Source organism: Phaethon lepturus, unplaced genomic scaffold (assembly GCF_000687285.1).
Source record: "Phaethon lepturus isolate BGI_N335 unplaced genomic scaffold, ASM68728v1 scaffold10550, whole genome shotgun sequence".
Lineage (NCBI taxonomy): Eukaryota > Metazoa > Chordata > Aves > Phaethontiformes > Phaethontidae > Phaethon > Phaethon lepturus.
Genome location: NW_010509834.1, coordinates 14,368 through 30,712, shown reverse-complemented (window position 1 = coordinate 30,712; position 16,345 = coordinate 14,368). Strand labels below are relative to the sequence as shown.

General features: G+C 37.0%; 1 protein-coding gene across 1 annotated transcript in view; it reads right to left on the bottom strand.

Annotated features, from left to right (window-relative positions):
• Positions 1-3,719: 3,719 nt before the first annotated feature.
• The window catches only part of KIAA0020 (KIAA0020 ortholog), a 26,737-nt gene continuing 14,111 nt past the window's right edge, over positions 3,720-16,345 (bottom strand). The window contains 6 exon segments of the mRNA XM_010287723.1: positions 3,720-3,967; positions 8,640-8,730; positions 10,662-10,749; positions 11,807-12,029; positions 12,813-12,955; positions 15,267-15,347. Coding sequence (XP_010286025.1) covers positions 3,838-3,967; positions 8,640-8,730; positions 10,662-10,749; positions 11,807-12,029; positions 12,813-12,955; positions 15,267-15,347 — 756 coding nt within the window. The 3' untranslated portion in view covers positions 3,720-3,837.

Genomic DNA, 16,345 nt, shown 5'->3' with positions numbered 1-16,345 from the left:
TATCCTAAGAGTCCAAGGTCTCAAAGCAAGACACAGAAGACAAAACAAGGGACTTTAAACAACAGCAACAAAGTGTTAATAGTGAGAGAAAGTGCCCCTTACAGAATGGATCATCTAAGGGAGCAATTTGATACAAGAAGCTTTAAATCCCAAGCAGAAAACAGTGCTAGAAGAACAATACGGTTAGAGTAAATGAACTTTTATGTTTTCACAAAGCAACTGAGGAATGCTGTGCACACTAGCGAGGCAAAAGGGACGCGTTTTGACAATAATCTTGAACTTGATAATGCAAACTGTCTAATGGACACTACGTATTCTTTCCAAGAAGTCAGAAGGAAATGCGTCTTGATTAATGCAATGAATACTTACACGAATCTGTTTTAAATATATAAGAAACAAAAAATCCCTACTTTCTACTTTTAGTATTTGATTAGTACCATTTTTAATTTTTTTAAGACATATCACAGGAAGAGTGAGAGCACTTAGTAGAAACCCTTAAGTACCAAGTGGGGCACATATGTGTCCATTCTGACACATCTACAACCCAACTAGACAAGAGATGGAGGGGAGTAAGAAAGAAAATATCACATCACCTGGGTCACAGTCTGCCTGCAATGTGTCTAGTCCCAAAACATTCCCCCTTTTTTTTCCAGCTACTTCAATTATTCTGCATTTTCTGCTGACCCCACTTTGTCCTCAGTTCTGCACTCAGAAAGACTCAGTCACTGTGTACATTTTCTGCTCTTGAAGAAAAGGTAAGTTGGCGGAGAGTCAGTGGAAAAGTGAAACTGCTTGTTCTTGGTAGCTCCTGCTGTCAGCAGCAAAGGGGAAAGTTGGTCCATTTGTACCTAAAACTAAGAGGTATTAAGTTGAAATAGTACCCATCTGTATAGCCCTATTTCCAAGGTAATGGGAAATACACTATTACACACTAATATACACCATTATCAAGGTAATGGGTCCTCTGTCTTCCAAGAACCGAAAATAAAATAATCATCCACACCATTTTTTGTCCTATCACTCACAGTGATTAAACATTGGCTGCTCACCCTCCAATTTCTGCTACATAAAAAGAGAGAGGGGTTGGCTCTGGATGGCCAAGGGGACAGTCACTTCACATCTCAATGATGGCTTTAAAACAAAAGCAAGCCCTGTAATTCCTAGAACAGCCTCTCTTCTGAGCAAGTGGCACAGGCACAGACACTTGCTGCACCTGCACTTCTACTGCCTTCTTGATAATAAAGAAAAATACTGCCAGCTATATTAAGATGCTGGCAAATAATTTGAGCAGTTTGGATAATCTCAAGTAGGCAGAAGTCCTTGGCAATCACACCTCAAACAAAAGAAAAAGGACACACTGAAAAAAATACTTTTGCTTCAGTGTCTTTCAATCAATTTATCTCTCAGCCTTCACACGGAGACAGACAGGCAGCAGACTGGGACAGAAATGGTACTGCATCCAACCAGCTTCTTCACTGGGAAAAATGAACCCACTCTGTGAAATGCCTTAAGCCACTAACAGAGTCTTTAGTACTCCCCATAACCTCCTTTTCCTCTCTTTCCATTAGGCTGTTTCAGCATTTGGTTTCAACTACACACATACCTTGACAGTAAAACTTATGTTCTATCCTTGGTAGGAAAACAGTGGCATCTTTAGCACAAATTTAACTGATGTCTTAATTGAGAGTGGCATTTCTCAAACTGTGGTAAGGAAAATTAGTAGCCAGCCTCCAAATTATGCATAGTAATTTAAAATAAATTGTATACAGAGTCTCAAAAATGCAAATAAACTACCTGGTAGACATTCAGTTAAAGCAACCAGAATTAAAGCACACAAAGCATTAAATCAGATTCACATAAGCAGACATTCTTACACAGCTTTTTGCTATTCAGTTTATTAGTATCTATCTTTAGCTATGACTTACTTTCATTGCTCTCTTCAATTCTCTTGATTGGAAATATGTCTGTGCCAGATTTTAAGCATTAGTTTATCCCTCTCAATAACCTGAAAATTGAGAAGGGCTGCATCAGATCCCCCTGCTCCCGTTTTACTCTACTGCTAATTACTCAGTCACAAATCTGTTGCATATTTTGTTCAGGTTAGGTTTTTTGGCAGTAACTGAGACTTCCTTTAGAAACAGTTCACTACAGTTTAAATTCATTACCTATTACTAATTAAAATGATTGGTTTTATTGTCACAATAGAAAATCCTGCTACAGAAACTAATCAGGTGCAACCTTCAGTAATTGAGAGGATGTGTGTACCAGCATGAACACTTAATGCCAGTGCCAGTCAGGTCTAATTGGGATTAACCTTTCAGTATTTACTACTACTCATAAACCTAGATGGAATTAGAGGGAAGTGCAGTCAGCAAAGTATCAGTAAATCAACAAACAGAAACATTAGAAACACTTCTCCTAACTATAACATTCATGTAATGCTTAAATTAACCTAAGTAAACTATGAATTACAATTGGGTTTGTGATTTTTTTTTTAATTGCCTATTCAGGTATCTTGTCATTTTTTTGTACTAAAAAATGTTCCCCCTAGACAGGACCACTGAGAAGCAAGAGACTATTTATGAAGATGAAACAATGCATTTCCCCGCTGTGGATAAACTATACTCAAATATACACAACTAGAGAATCCACCTAACAATTCCAGCACCTGTAGGTGCTCCCTAGAAAACCAGAGCATTTTACCTCATGCTAAGCATGCAAGTCTGAGTCTCAAACTGGGTAATCTGATTTTCACAAGTGCTAAGCACTGCAGTTCCCCATGGATTGTAGTAGTAGTTGTGGATCATCATGACCTCTGACAATACAGTCAGTTAATTCAGGAGGCTGATTTGAAGTACGTAAAGTATGGAAACTTAAGCAAGTTTACTTAACCACTGGAAACTTCCAATTAGTTGCATTGTACTTTATGTTGAGGAAGCTGTATCTTAGGAGAAATAATGGCTATTAGAAATGTAGCCTGATAGGATGTGTCTCAACAACAGTAAAGAGTGACTCCCACAGTTGGAGATTTAATTAATTTGGTCCTGTTTGGATCAGCTGTATGAGTGCTTTACTGAGGAAGTTTGGTGTCTTTTTTTTCTTTGCTTGAAATCAGAAAAAAAATAGGGTACAGTAGAAATCAATAGGACACTCATTTGATATCACGCAGAAATAAATTCACCCCTCCCTGATTACAAGGAATTCAGAAAAAACCCCAAACCCCTCTGGTTTATTTGGGCTTAAAAGTCTGTACTTTTCAGAAGACTTCAGGAAAATGAAACGAAGCTGTGGCCCATTGAAATAGTCACGGTTTCCTTCAGGACCTTCTTTGAAAAAAAGTCAGACACACTATTTTTGTTCTATTCTTTTTAGTTCCTAAAGAATGAGATCCTCCATAACTCCTTTACAGGGTAAGAATGGGGATCCAGTTGTTTTTCTCCCTTTTTTTTTTTTTGAATGAGGGAAGGGGATTAAGAACAAGTGTATTTGCCCAGTACACAAAATATCTCCAGAACAGATGCATCTGTTTCTATGGTAACTATGACAACATACACCCAAATTTTAAGAACACTCAAAACATTTTTCTGCAAGTTATCAGAAAGATTTAACTTCTTTATTACATGTTCAGAAATTTCCATTAGCTCTTAAATCATCTTGAGATTTCAGCCTCTGAGAACAACCATTATACTGGACACAACAGAAAGAGTACAACAGACAGGTTGTTTAGAAATTAATTTACAAATGCATGCCCTGCTGCTTAGAACAACCATGGTGCAAAATCTTACCAACTCTCAGTTGGCTGCATTGATATAAGTTGACTTTTTGGCTTCATTTACACTATGAAGTCAATTTCTCCAGTAATGCTTCTATTCCTTTTACATTTTTATTCAGCTTCAACTTTGGGACAAGTTTTTTCAGTCCTTTTTTGACTGTATTTGCCACTTCTTGATCAGTGCTCCGGAGAAGGCTACAAGAAACAGGAAAAAAACACAAGGATGTCAAAGGTCAGCATGTAGGTCATGGGAAAAGAAGCTGTCCATGTAAGGAAACAATAACTATTTAGGAATAATACAGTTCAAGGCAGATTTTACTACCTGCTATTAGAAACAGATGTAAAAGTTTCCAGAAAGCATGAAACCCCAAGTGAGAACAAAACCAACACAGAATAAATCAGACTGGAAGGAACTGCAGATTCCTACTCAAAGCAGGTTCAAACATTGGATCAGACTGGGCTGCTCAGGGCTTGAAACATCCCAATGCAAGAGACAGCCCAACCTCCCTGGGCCTCAGCCCCACCGTTGGGTTGTCCTCACAAGGAGAAGCATTTTCCTTGTCTCCAGCCTGAGCCTCTCCTGTTTCAGCTTGTGCCACTGCCTCTTGCCCTCCTACCATGCATGCACTGCTGTGAAGAGCTCAGCTCTCTTCCCTCCCCTCCAGTGCTGGGAATGCTGTTAGGTGCCCCCAAAGCCATCCCTCCTCCAGTCACACAGCCTCTCCTCCCAGGCCAAGGGATCCAGCCCACAACTATGTGGGTCACCCTCCATTAAACTCAGTCCAGTTGTTATCTACCTTTCTTGTAAAGATAAAATAGATAAAGATAGATAAAACTAGATGCAGTGAAGTACATCTAATACACATCAAGTACTTCCACAATCATAATTCCATGCTTCATTTAGTGCAGGACTACAGTGCCTTACCTATTCTATTCTTATTCAGACATTACTTTTGGCAAACAAACCAGCTTTCGCAGATAATTTTTCTCCCCCAGAAACAAGGACGGTCATTGTAAACTGTAAAATACTATTACGAAAGAAAAAGCTTCTGCACTATCCAGATTAGCCTAGGCTGTGATTGCCCTTCTCCACTTCCTTTGGGTAACAGAGAGATATTCTTGGATTAAAAAAAACCACAACAGTAGAGGTAATGGCACACCTAATTTGCTGCTTCAATATGAGTGAACACCACCTAAAAAACTTAGTGTCTTCTATAGCCAAGTGTGCAATCCAGAACAGAATTACAGGTTGCACTGGCATAGAAATAAACTAAGATCGGAAACAAACTGTAACATCATGTACTGGTACCAAGCAGGCTGCTGCATGATACTACAAGTCTTTCCAATCCCTAGGATTCTTCCAAACAGTTCCCAAATGTGCAGCTACCTAAAAGCTTGTTTCTTGTCTGCTTTTTAAATAAGGATTAGACATGGCAAGATGAATTGAGTAAGACAGAAAAAGAACTGATGTAGCTTAAGGTGAGATCTAAATTTTGCCTCCTTAGGACTCCAAATCCTCTGCAGGATGGCAACGCTACAGGTAGTAAAGCATGGGATGCCCATCTGAAACAACCACTATTTTCAGCTACTTTATTGCTAGATTTATTTCTATGACTAGCAACTTCTAGCAGCAACTTCTGTTACACTTTTAGCTATGACAACACTACTTAATCAAGAGGCCTTCTTTAAAACTGAATTCAACACAGGTGAGGGTGATACTTTTTCAGCTTTTCTGTGAGTCATGTACCCCTGACAACAGCAAGAAATTCAACATTACTGACAAAGGATGCGGTGAACATATTGGTACTTAACATGGAGAGATTCACATCGTCCACCACCAGAGACAAAGAACATACAAAGCAGCAAGACACTCTGAACTGCATTTTATATATTTCTAAAAACACATTTCATCTGCCAACAGCAATACATGTAAAGCTGCTTTCAAACTCTTGGTATCCATAGATATTTCAATATACCATATGTTTAATGTAGAACTTCTACAAGTCTGATAATACAGCCAGAAGACCAACATAGTTTTGTGTGTTTTGGTTTTTTTTTTTTTTATTATTATTCTGAAAGTTCTTCTAAGATCTGGTAAGCAGGCACCTATAAATTTTGTGAATATAAAAATACAACTTTACGGGTTACAAAAGTGACATGGAAATCAGTAAGTTATTGGGCGATATATGTTTTCATCAATGTTCTACCCTGGTGTAACACTTCATCGACAAATTCAAAAATACTGAGGAGAGGTCAGATGTATAAACGTAAATAGACTAGCATCCATGACATTCAAGTACTTACAACACTTGATTTACAGTAAGCTGGATTGTAGTATCTGCAAAGAGCCCTCATTACCTTAGGACTCTTTGTGCTTGTACTAGTCAGAATCAGGCCCCAGATTTTTTAATAAAAATCAAGTTAAAAGCAGGTAGGCCAATGAAAGGAGAAGATCCAGAGGATACCACGCAACTAAGCAATCCAGCACATACAATGAACTGCTTATAACTGGTGAATAAGCTTAAATGACTAGAAAGACAAAAATCTTCAAATGGACTGACTAGGTAATTCTTAGTTTCAGATCTGCACATAAGAGACAGATGGCTTCTGAAAGCCAACAACAAAACAAAAATCAGTAATAGCTTCAGGAAGAACTGGTAGCATCTAAAAATTACCTCTAAGGGATCTGAGCTCCTTTATGACAAAATAAGTATCCCAATATTTGTTTTTAAATGAAAAGTTTTTAAAAACTCAACAATTATTTTATGTAAAAAAACTTTCAGTTATTATCTATATACTAGACTAAACTAAACTTACCATTGCTGTATTATTTAGGTAACAGCTCCACTTCAGTGTATGCAGTTAAACAGAGATTAACTACTATGTGTTAGTGAGGTAAGCAGGTGTCACATGAAATGGAACAAAAGCAGCTGGTCATGTTTGTGTGTTCTCAGCTGCCCAAACAAAAGGGCGTCATGCCTAAAGAGTCATCAAGAGAAGTTAAATCTGAATCCTTTGTAGTTTGAATTAAAAAAAAAAAAACCAACAAACCAAACTAAACACAAAATTCCAGCAAACAAACCCTCCTCTCCCATACTTTTATGTCTCTTTCCAGTTAGGTGAGTATCAGTATTGGTGAAAAATGTTCAAGTGACAATCTTGGAGATAAGCTCCCCACTTTAGTAACAAAGCACACTTGTCAACTTATCAAAGCCTCACTCAGTAGTGCCACAAGTAATAGCAGAGACAGGGAAAGATTGACATTCCTCACAGACTTTCCCATAAAATACACTGCTCCTGTACTGTATTTTGCTAATAAGCAATTACTAGTTTCCTGTTTTTTCTGTAAGACTTCAAAAGGTATAAAGATACTATTGTCATGGTGACAGCCAAACAGTTATTAAAGTGTTATACATGGAAAAAATTCCACTGATTTACTTTGCAACTTTGTTTGGACAATCAAAATAGCTCAGTACATAAACCAGCAATGTCACAAGTTAAATGAATCTCCTCAGCCTTAAGTTAGGGGAAAAAAAGTCCAAGCATTAATGCACTGTCACTGAACAAGCCTTCATAACAAATCTCTACTGAACATCTGTGCACAGCATCAGATAACTTAAAGGCATTAGGTGCATTTATTGAATTCTAGAGGCCTGTTACGAGAGGCAAAGAAGTGTTATCATTTTAGCAGCTGAACAATCTTAACAGCCAGATCCATATGACTATTATGAAGTTGCATAAACTGGTTTTCTATCTGGATTGCAACTACTCTTCTACTACCAATTCCTCCCACTAGTGCTGTGAATGATAGTGACTAAACAAAGAATTGAACTCAAATTAACTAACAGAAGTCCTGTTGGTGAAAACAGCTTTTGATTCGCCTTGAAAAAGAGCATGAATGTCAAAGTAGCCTCACTCTAAAGTCATAAAGAGCACAGATGGAAAGCAAACAGCAAAAGGAGTCTAAAGTAACTTTAGGAGAGCAAGAAGTGGGCTGGAAAAAGGAGAAGAGGTTTTTATTTCTCAAAATTATGTTGTCCGAGTTGTTTGCTGATTTTGGCTCAGTTCAAGCCTTTACGAGGAGCCAGCAGCACAATGGTGACCCAGCAGTTCCAGAACACAGACCACACACTTTGGGCTAAAGACAAAACCTTGGGTTTCTATGACCTGACACTGACAGGTGGTTACAAAGTGAAAACAGTGATGATTAATGCTAATTGCATCTGATAAAACAAAATGTTAACATTAGTCAGATTCCTGTAGGGTCTTTTGATCCCACTAGTTGCACAGTTCGTAGCTTTGAAGTTGTGAGCCAGTTAGCTCATCATAAGGCTTCGCATGATCTATTATTTTGTACCATCTACTCCAAACACTTCTACTTTGGTATGAAGCATGCTTAGATTCCGTAATTAAGGCATCAACACAAAGCAGTAAGTTACAAAAAAAATATTCGGGATTCTTGTATGCTGCCACCAGTCACAAGTACTTCAGAGTTAATTATTTTAATGTAGCTATTTGTGGAGTGCTTTTTTTGAGAATTTGGTGCTTGTAAAACACGACAAGACATGGTATGGTAGGCACAATTCTAAAAATAAATTTGATTTTTAATCTTAAGATTTTCCAACGCTGAGCTACTTCCTAGTACTGCAAAAGCCTGAGCTCAATGAACAACCTATGGAAACTCTGGTTTGAATTTTTGCAGCACCCTGTTCCATTGCAGACTTACTAGTGGCATGAAAGACAGTACACATTGAGAAAAAAAAAAAAAAAAAGCATTTTGCTGGTAGAAATTTCAACTGATGTTCTCTTAGCTGTTCAAATAATTAGCATTGGAACCTAATCAGAAACAGCCATGGGCATTACATACCAACAAAGAATAATGGCACCTCGATTTACTTCTGCCCAGGTCTTCATATTCTCAATACCAACACGTTCCACCAATGTTCTTCCAAAGCAAACTGTAAAATGTGGGAAAGGGGTAGGGAGAAGAAAAAAGTTAGACAGTATCTTTATCCAAAGAAGCCTGTTAAAAGTTCTATGCAGATGTGACTTAATCAAATAGTTTTTAGCCACCAAGTATTCACAAAGTTTTGTTGTTACAAAATAATCGACTATTCTAAGCAATTAATACCTTTATAGATGTTTGACTACTTCCAAGCATTGCTTAAAATTAGTTAGACAATAGCAGCACTGTATGACAATTTACTAGTTGGCAATTTGAGTATTAATTGTCATACTAGTGTAACAATTTACTAGCAGGTAAACTTGCTGTTTCTTTTTTAAAAGGGTGTCAAAGACTATTCATGACTTAAAGAAGGCATCCACTCCCAAGAAAAACTTGGTAAGAACACCACCAAACACAAGAAATAACTATATGCAATACACTGATACATACACACCTCTACTGAGAAATGCTAGGTTTTAAAATACCTGACTCTACAACTGAAGAAACAGAATTTGCACAAAGTTAATTAAAACTTCAGAGCTAATCCTTTATTGATGCACGAAAACCATTAGGAACCTTGTTTCTTTTAGCTGTACTGATGCTACTGGGCTCTGTTTCTTCAGTAACTTTTAAAGCCTGAGGTGACTTGCAGATTCATTATACTAATGGCATAAGCAAAAGAAAGCACCTAGGCTGACCTCAAGTTCGCAGCTGATTTTGAAGAACTGAACTTTAGGAAAACTGCTCTTACAACTTGTATGCTGAACAAACATCAGTAAGCAACCCCCAAAAACCCCAACTCCAACCTCCAATCAAAGACTGAAGCTATTTTTCACTGTCCCTTTAGATTGTTATTCCATCTGAAGAACAGGTCAGTTTTTATTCAACTTGTTCCCTACGTGATAACAATTTACTTGTTTTTTAATGCCAATTCCATAAACTCAGAGCAGCAGTTCTGAATGGTGCACTCTTTGGAGGAAAACAAAGAAACCGAAGGGAACAGCTTGCATTTAAAATGGGAATTGCACAGGGTTAGCAGAGGTAACTATCATCATCTCAGTTAGGCTAGTCGCTGAAAGACAATCATATAAAACTTTCCCTTTGCACGCTTTTAATTATCCACTCAAGAAGTAGAAAAACAGCCTCTTTTCAGAAACAAAGCCCAACTAACTCTTATTTTTAAAGGAAACAGTAGATACCTGAATGTAGTAGGATGGAAAAAAAATTCAACAAGGTCCGATAATTCTAATTTCTAAGAAACAAGCTCCCGACACAGAGAAATTCCTTCCAGATTATACTATGTCATCCCCACCTGCTTTCATTTTTTGAGGGTTTTTTTGTATGAGAAAAAGCAATCTCTGTTAGGATATGGTGATTCACACAAGATTTTACAGTTATGTAATAAAGTAAGTTTAAAAGCTAAATTAAGATGAGAACATCTGCACCCAATCTCTGCCTTCTGGGATTTAAAATAGCAAAGATGTCCTATTTTTGTATATGAATTATTGTCATAACAGTTATAAAGCATTAAGCCAGCAACACTAACGAAAACAATAAAGACGACAGTTAGGCTCACAAGCACTAATAAAACAAGTTCTCCTGTTAAGAATTTACTTTTTCTATTATCCTTTAAATTGCTGTGTAATTTAGCAAAACTATCAAGACATTTTAAGCACAGAAATGAACCCTGTCCCAAATACATGATAAACCCGAGGAAAAAAACAGACCAGTACTTGCTCTACAGGAAAAGCAAATATATCCTTGGCATTCTGTTCATATAACAGTTCACAATACCAAAGAGACAGCAGCAGTAGTATTAAAGAAGATGTTAAATCTTCCATATATTATATTCAAAGGAATAAATGCAGCAAACTTATTTTAGGTCAGATAACCGATTACTCTGAAGTAATGATTTGATCAAATAAAGCTGAATTCCCAACATACCTGCTTTTCCACTCTCTCTCATCTTTTCGTCCTGCTCTATTAACCACTTCAAAACTAGATGGCCTGCTGGATGTTCTGCAATGTGAAGCTTTAAGGGGAAAAAACAAACCCAACCCAAACCAAATTATTTAATGATGATGTTTCAAAATGCAGTTACATGTCTGTCCATAAATATTCCTCCTTGATTTATACACTCTGCCCTGGGACACCACATCACACTGCTCCATTTAGTCATCATCTATGCAAATACCAAAAAGCCTGATGCAAGTATCTGAATACTTATTTAAACTGACCAGTTTATTTTTTACCACATTCCCTATAACACCTGACTTCCAGTAATATAAACCATTATCAACCAATGTTTCACGCACCCTGCAAAGAACTTCATGCTTACTGAGCAGAATTTCTTGGTCTGGCTGCCTCTATAAGAACCTCCAGTTTCCACATTTGCACTGAAAATTCACTACAGTATGGTTCACATAAAGTCACAGAACATGTAAGTAGTTCATGTGAAATTCTGTAAAATGCCTATCTTAAAGAAGGGGAAAGACAGAGAAAATTCAGCACAACTACGAAAATCTGGAGGGCATCCATCTTAGAAGTAATGTGCACAGCATTTTTCATTTTCTAGTCTACAGACACATAGCTGACAGAGCTAAACTCAAGGAAATAGGGGAGTGGCACACTTTGAAGGGAAGGTCATACTGTAAAGACAAACAGTTATTATCCAAGATCTTTCCTTGCAGAGATATGCATACCTGAAAGCTAGAAGACCCTATCATTCTCAGTGTAAACAATCAAATGAAGTATAAAAATTTACTAACTGCTTGATGGCATAGTGATGACATTAAAAGACAGCCTGGGTAACATGATTGTCAGCTACCTTCCCACAAAGTGTTTAAAGCAGTTCTGAAGATTCAAGGACTACAACTCAGATGAAATGCATGCTCAAGCCTTCATCACTCCAGATGCAATAATAATAAAAAAAACATGACAGGAAAATGTCAGAAAACAGAGACCTGTCTAATGTATCAGGGCAGTACGCTCATGTCTTACGTGAAGGGAAGTCAGCAGACTTCATTTTAGTAACACCAAATAAGCAAAGACTCTGCAAGATCTCAGCATCTTCCTCTCAGTTACATTACCTGCCCATCAAGGCCACCTGGAACCAGCTCTTCTGCTGCTAAATTAGCAATTGCATCAAGTGCAGGCTGGATGTCACCAAGAGCTGTTCTTAAGATGTCAGCAACCAAGACAAAGGTGGCTTTGTCTGTCACTACTTCTTGGGTATGTTCTTGCAAATATTCAAGTAAAGGTGAAGAAATGGCTTCTAGGAGCTCATGGCGGCGGAGTTCAGTATTCTTCTTACTGATGAAAGACACAGCACATTACTGTAGAAGACTTGCTCCATATGCACATCAAGCAACAAGAAATTCAGAACATATATGCTATTTGAGACAGCTATAAATTATTGGAAGATCAAAATAAAGCATTATTCTTCCCTCTATTTCACATACAATTAAACACACATTGCACACACATTTTAAGAACACATGGAGTGAGAAAACATATAGTGTGTAAAGCTGACTGCCAGTAAGCCTCAGAGTTTATTGTTAACAATAACTTAAGCTCTTATTTATTCTCTATTCATTCTGTTATCTCAACTACTGAGATCATTTAACAGCTCACTAATCATCTAAAATAGCTCCTTCATCAAATGCAGATAAGCAATCTCAATACCAGAGACTGAATTCAAATTAACAATTTCCATTTTTATGGCTAGATTTTGAGATACACTTTTCTGCAACTCAGAACACCAATAATGCGTATTAAAAATTTTCTGCTATGCCGAATTTGATATATGATTTTAAACAAAGAACACATCACAATTTTTGCCGTTTACAGAGGGGGGTAAACCACTGATCACCAATACATTGCTAGTCACCAATCATATATAAACTTTAAAACAAAAATGCAAAAACAAGGACTACAGATTAACGTTTCTAGTAATACTTCTGTATCATTTTTATATATTTACATTACTTAAGAGTCCAGAAGAGTTCATGCAACTTTCTGTCATGATCGATTTGATTTCAGCTTTTCTTCATAATGTATCTACAGAAAACAACTTAACCTTCATATTTAAGTTACCTATAGGCATTTCCATCTCCCTGTTGCAGCAGTGTGATGATTTCTGGAACAAAGTGTGCAGGGTCTCTAGGACTTAGCAAATACAACAAGACCTTCTTTCCGTATTTGTTGTTTATTATATTGGGCAAAGAAGCATTTATTTCCTGTAAAAGTAAACAAACAGCAACAAAACACTAATGAAAGAATAGTTTTGAGCCATCAGTAATTACTGATAACCTTTCAAATGCAAAGCTCAGGAAAGGAAAACTGCAGACTATTAATAAGATTCATATCTGCTTGTAAAATTAAATAAAAACACTCTAATCAGAATGAAAGTTTGGAGAAGCGAAAGAAATAAAAAAATATTACAGGTCCATCAATGGCACCGATTAGAAAACACTACAAAAGGACAGGATTTGTTTTCAATGATACATGCAAATACGAAGAACACCACATATTCTGGTATGTCATATGTTGTACAAATACAACCTCAGTAAAAGTCATAACCTCAGCAGATCAGACAAAGAATCACCTACCGCATGACCTAAGAGTCATCACTGACAGCATGCTGACTTTCAAGAGTGTGTACCCTAGACAGCAGTGACAGTCCATAGAAAGGAAAAGTCCATCTTAAACTGATGACAGAATGTTCACCAAGAAAAATTAAGTTTTGATAATAGAATAAAGCTGACTTCTGCTGGGCATATTATTTGCTGTTTTATTTGAGCTTTAATAGAGAACACTGGGCATTCCCCAGATGTCAGTTGTTGGCTACGAGTAACCACTTTGTAAACTACAGAGTGGACAGCTCATACACCTGTGCACTAATATGGCTGAGGAAGAAACGCCTTAATATGCAGGGGAGCTTTCTCGCTTACAGAAGCATGCTGCTATATTCAGATGAAAGCATCTGTATTAGCCCATTTGTTTGTACTCAAACCTTTGTCAGCCTCTCAACAAATGCCCTTTCATACGGCAACATGCATTTTATGCAACTTCCAAGTAACACTGGAGAATCCTGAACATGATCCAGGTCCTCACCAAGGCAGCAGACAGCAGTCTGTTGTTGCGGTCTTCACTACAATTGCCTTAATACAAAGTCCAGATCCGATTACAGCTAATATACCCAAGAAACAAAAGCCATCTCCACACTGTGATGCTTTCATTTCTTCCACACCCGAAGATGCACAGACTTGGGGCCATGTCTTGATGCTAGGGTACAAAAACTATACAAAGTTGCTCATACTTTTTAAAGCAAACATCATAACCACTTTCTTGTCATGTTCCTCCTTCACATGCAAAGTGTTTGCCTCATCTTTACCTCCCTGCCACTGTCTCTCAACCTGTCAAACCTAAAAGCTATAGCATGAGTACTACTATAAGTACACTACAACATACACATCAATGTTAATTATCCTCTTTGCATGAAAACTAATTGTGCACTATGAAATTTTTCATCAGTGTGAAAATACAACTTCATGGTAATTTACAGATTAAAACATCTTAGAGGGCATAAAATTTGTATGTAAACATAATCTTAAGTATTTAATAGGGTTTCATAAAGTGTTTATAATTTTTGGAAGGAAGGTGGGGATGCATTCCTAAAGGAAGCAGATGGGAGACTAGATCATACTATCCTTACTGTCCATTCTACAATTCCATGTAGGTGAAGAAAAACAGCTAGAGTGTTCTCACATTTCAGTCATCTATCTGTACCCATTTTTGAACAAAGATAAAATTATTACATGGATTTGATCCAGAATGTTAGCTGTCATTTAATTATCAAAATATTGAGTGAAAATGATGAGTTTTGAGAATTAATGCACTTTAATGGTTTCAGCTTCCAACCAAAAGTCTCCGAGTACTTTTTCTTGTTTGAAGTCATGGTGTAATACATTCAGGCCTGTTGCCATATTCCTGAAAGTTGAAGTATCACTTTCAGATGCGACTTCTGCATAAGAAAGGAGCTAAATGTGCTAAACCATCTTTTTACAATAAAAAAATTTGCAAAATAAGGACATTCTAGGCACAGATATTCTTGACATTTTAGGTTTGGCTGCCAAATGGCTAAGGTGACATCCTCGTTCTGAAGTTTTCCACCAATTTAATCTCTTGAAATAGTAGTAGAGATCAAACTTCTATGACAAAAGACATTGACTTTAAAGAGATTCCAGTCATCCATTAGCCAGAATGCATATGTACATAAAAGGTAATTTTCAGCGAGCACCGAATCTAGCTAAAAAACCAATTCAAATAAATAACTAAAGAGAACATATGAAAGTGCCGAGGTCTTCTATGAGAAAAGAAAAACAATGATACACAAATATAATGGAACAGAAAAGGTGGAAAGGAATTAAATGGTTTGGAAAAAAGCTGATGGATTCCTACTCTCATCCTCCTGTCCACTGACAAACACACTGACACTCACACTAAAACTATTTAGGACACTATTTTAGGAAAAATTAAATTACTTACAGATATAATTAACTGTTTCACAAGTTTAGTGTCATCGATGCAATCAAATGCTGCCAGCAAGACCAGATGAGAAAATTCACCCTGCAAAAAGGAAACATCAGAAACGACACACAGTCAAGTTCTATGAACATACTAATTGACTTAGAATTTGCTTGTGGTTCATATTGTGTTCTGGTTGAGACACTCTCAGAAATGTTGATTCTATTTTCATAGAATGAGAGAAGCCCAAGATTTAGTCTTTCTCTGAAAGCAAGGCTTGTTAAAAGCAGCATGTTGCTAAAACAAAGGTAGATTAAGTTGATCTGCCATTATAAATTGATACACTGCTTTATCACATCCAAGCTATTAACCTAATCCTATTGTTTAATCACCATTTGAAATCATAGGATTTGCCTCGCAGGAACATTTACATACAGATTTTATTTCTATGGTGGATTTGCTTAAAACTGAGATAAATCAGATACCGCACTTTTGGAGATCATGTCTCTGCAGTGAGCCATACTGTCTCTACTACACTGTTGGAGAGCAACAATGGATGTTGGAGAGCATACTCAAAAGGGCACAGCCCAATTCACTCATATGTCAGTGAAACTATGTCAAAGTGAAGACAGACCTTCAGTGCTCCAGTGCTGTTTTAGCTATTATTTACCCACTCTCTCATATTTCTATGTAATATATATTTTATAAAATAGAACAACTAATTTATTCTGGTACTAGAAAATTATGGAAACATTACTTAGACCAGTGACCTCCAAACTGAGATGCACAAGACAATCCATTGTGGTGCCATTAATAAATATATAAAAATAACCACTAGTTATTTTTATCTTATCCTTATAAAACATACACAGAAATATAAATTTTTAAATGTATACTAGTACATGTATATAATTTATACATATATTGGGGATGCATGCTCAGGGTTGTGTCATCAAAAAAGTTTGGAGACCACCTATTTATTAGTAAACAGAACAATACAGCAACCAGGAAGGGAAGAAGTTTAGAAAGTTGGGAGTGTTGATCTGCTGGAGGGCAGGAGGGCTCTGCAGAGGGATCTGGACAGGCTGGATCGATGGGCC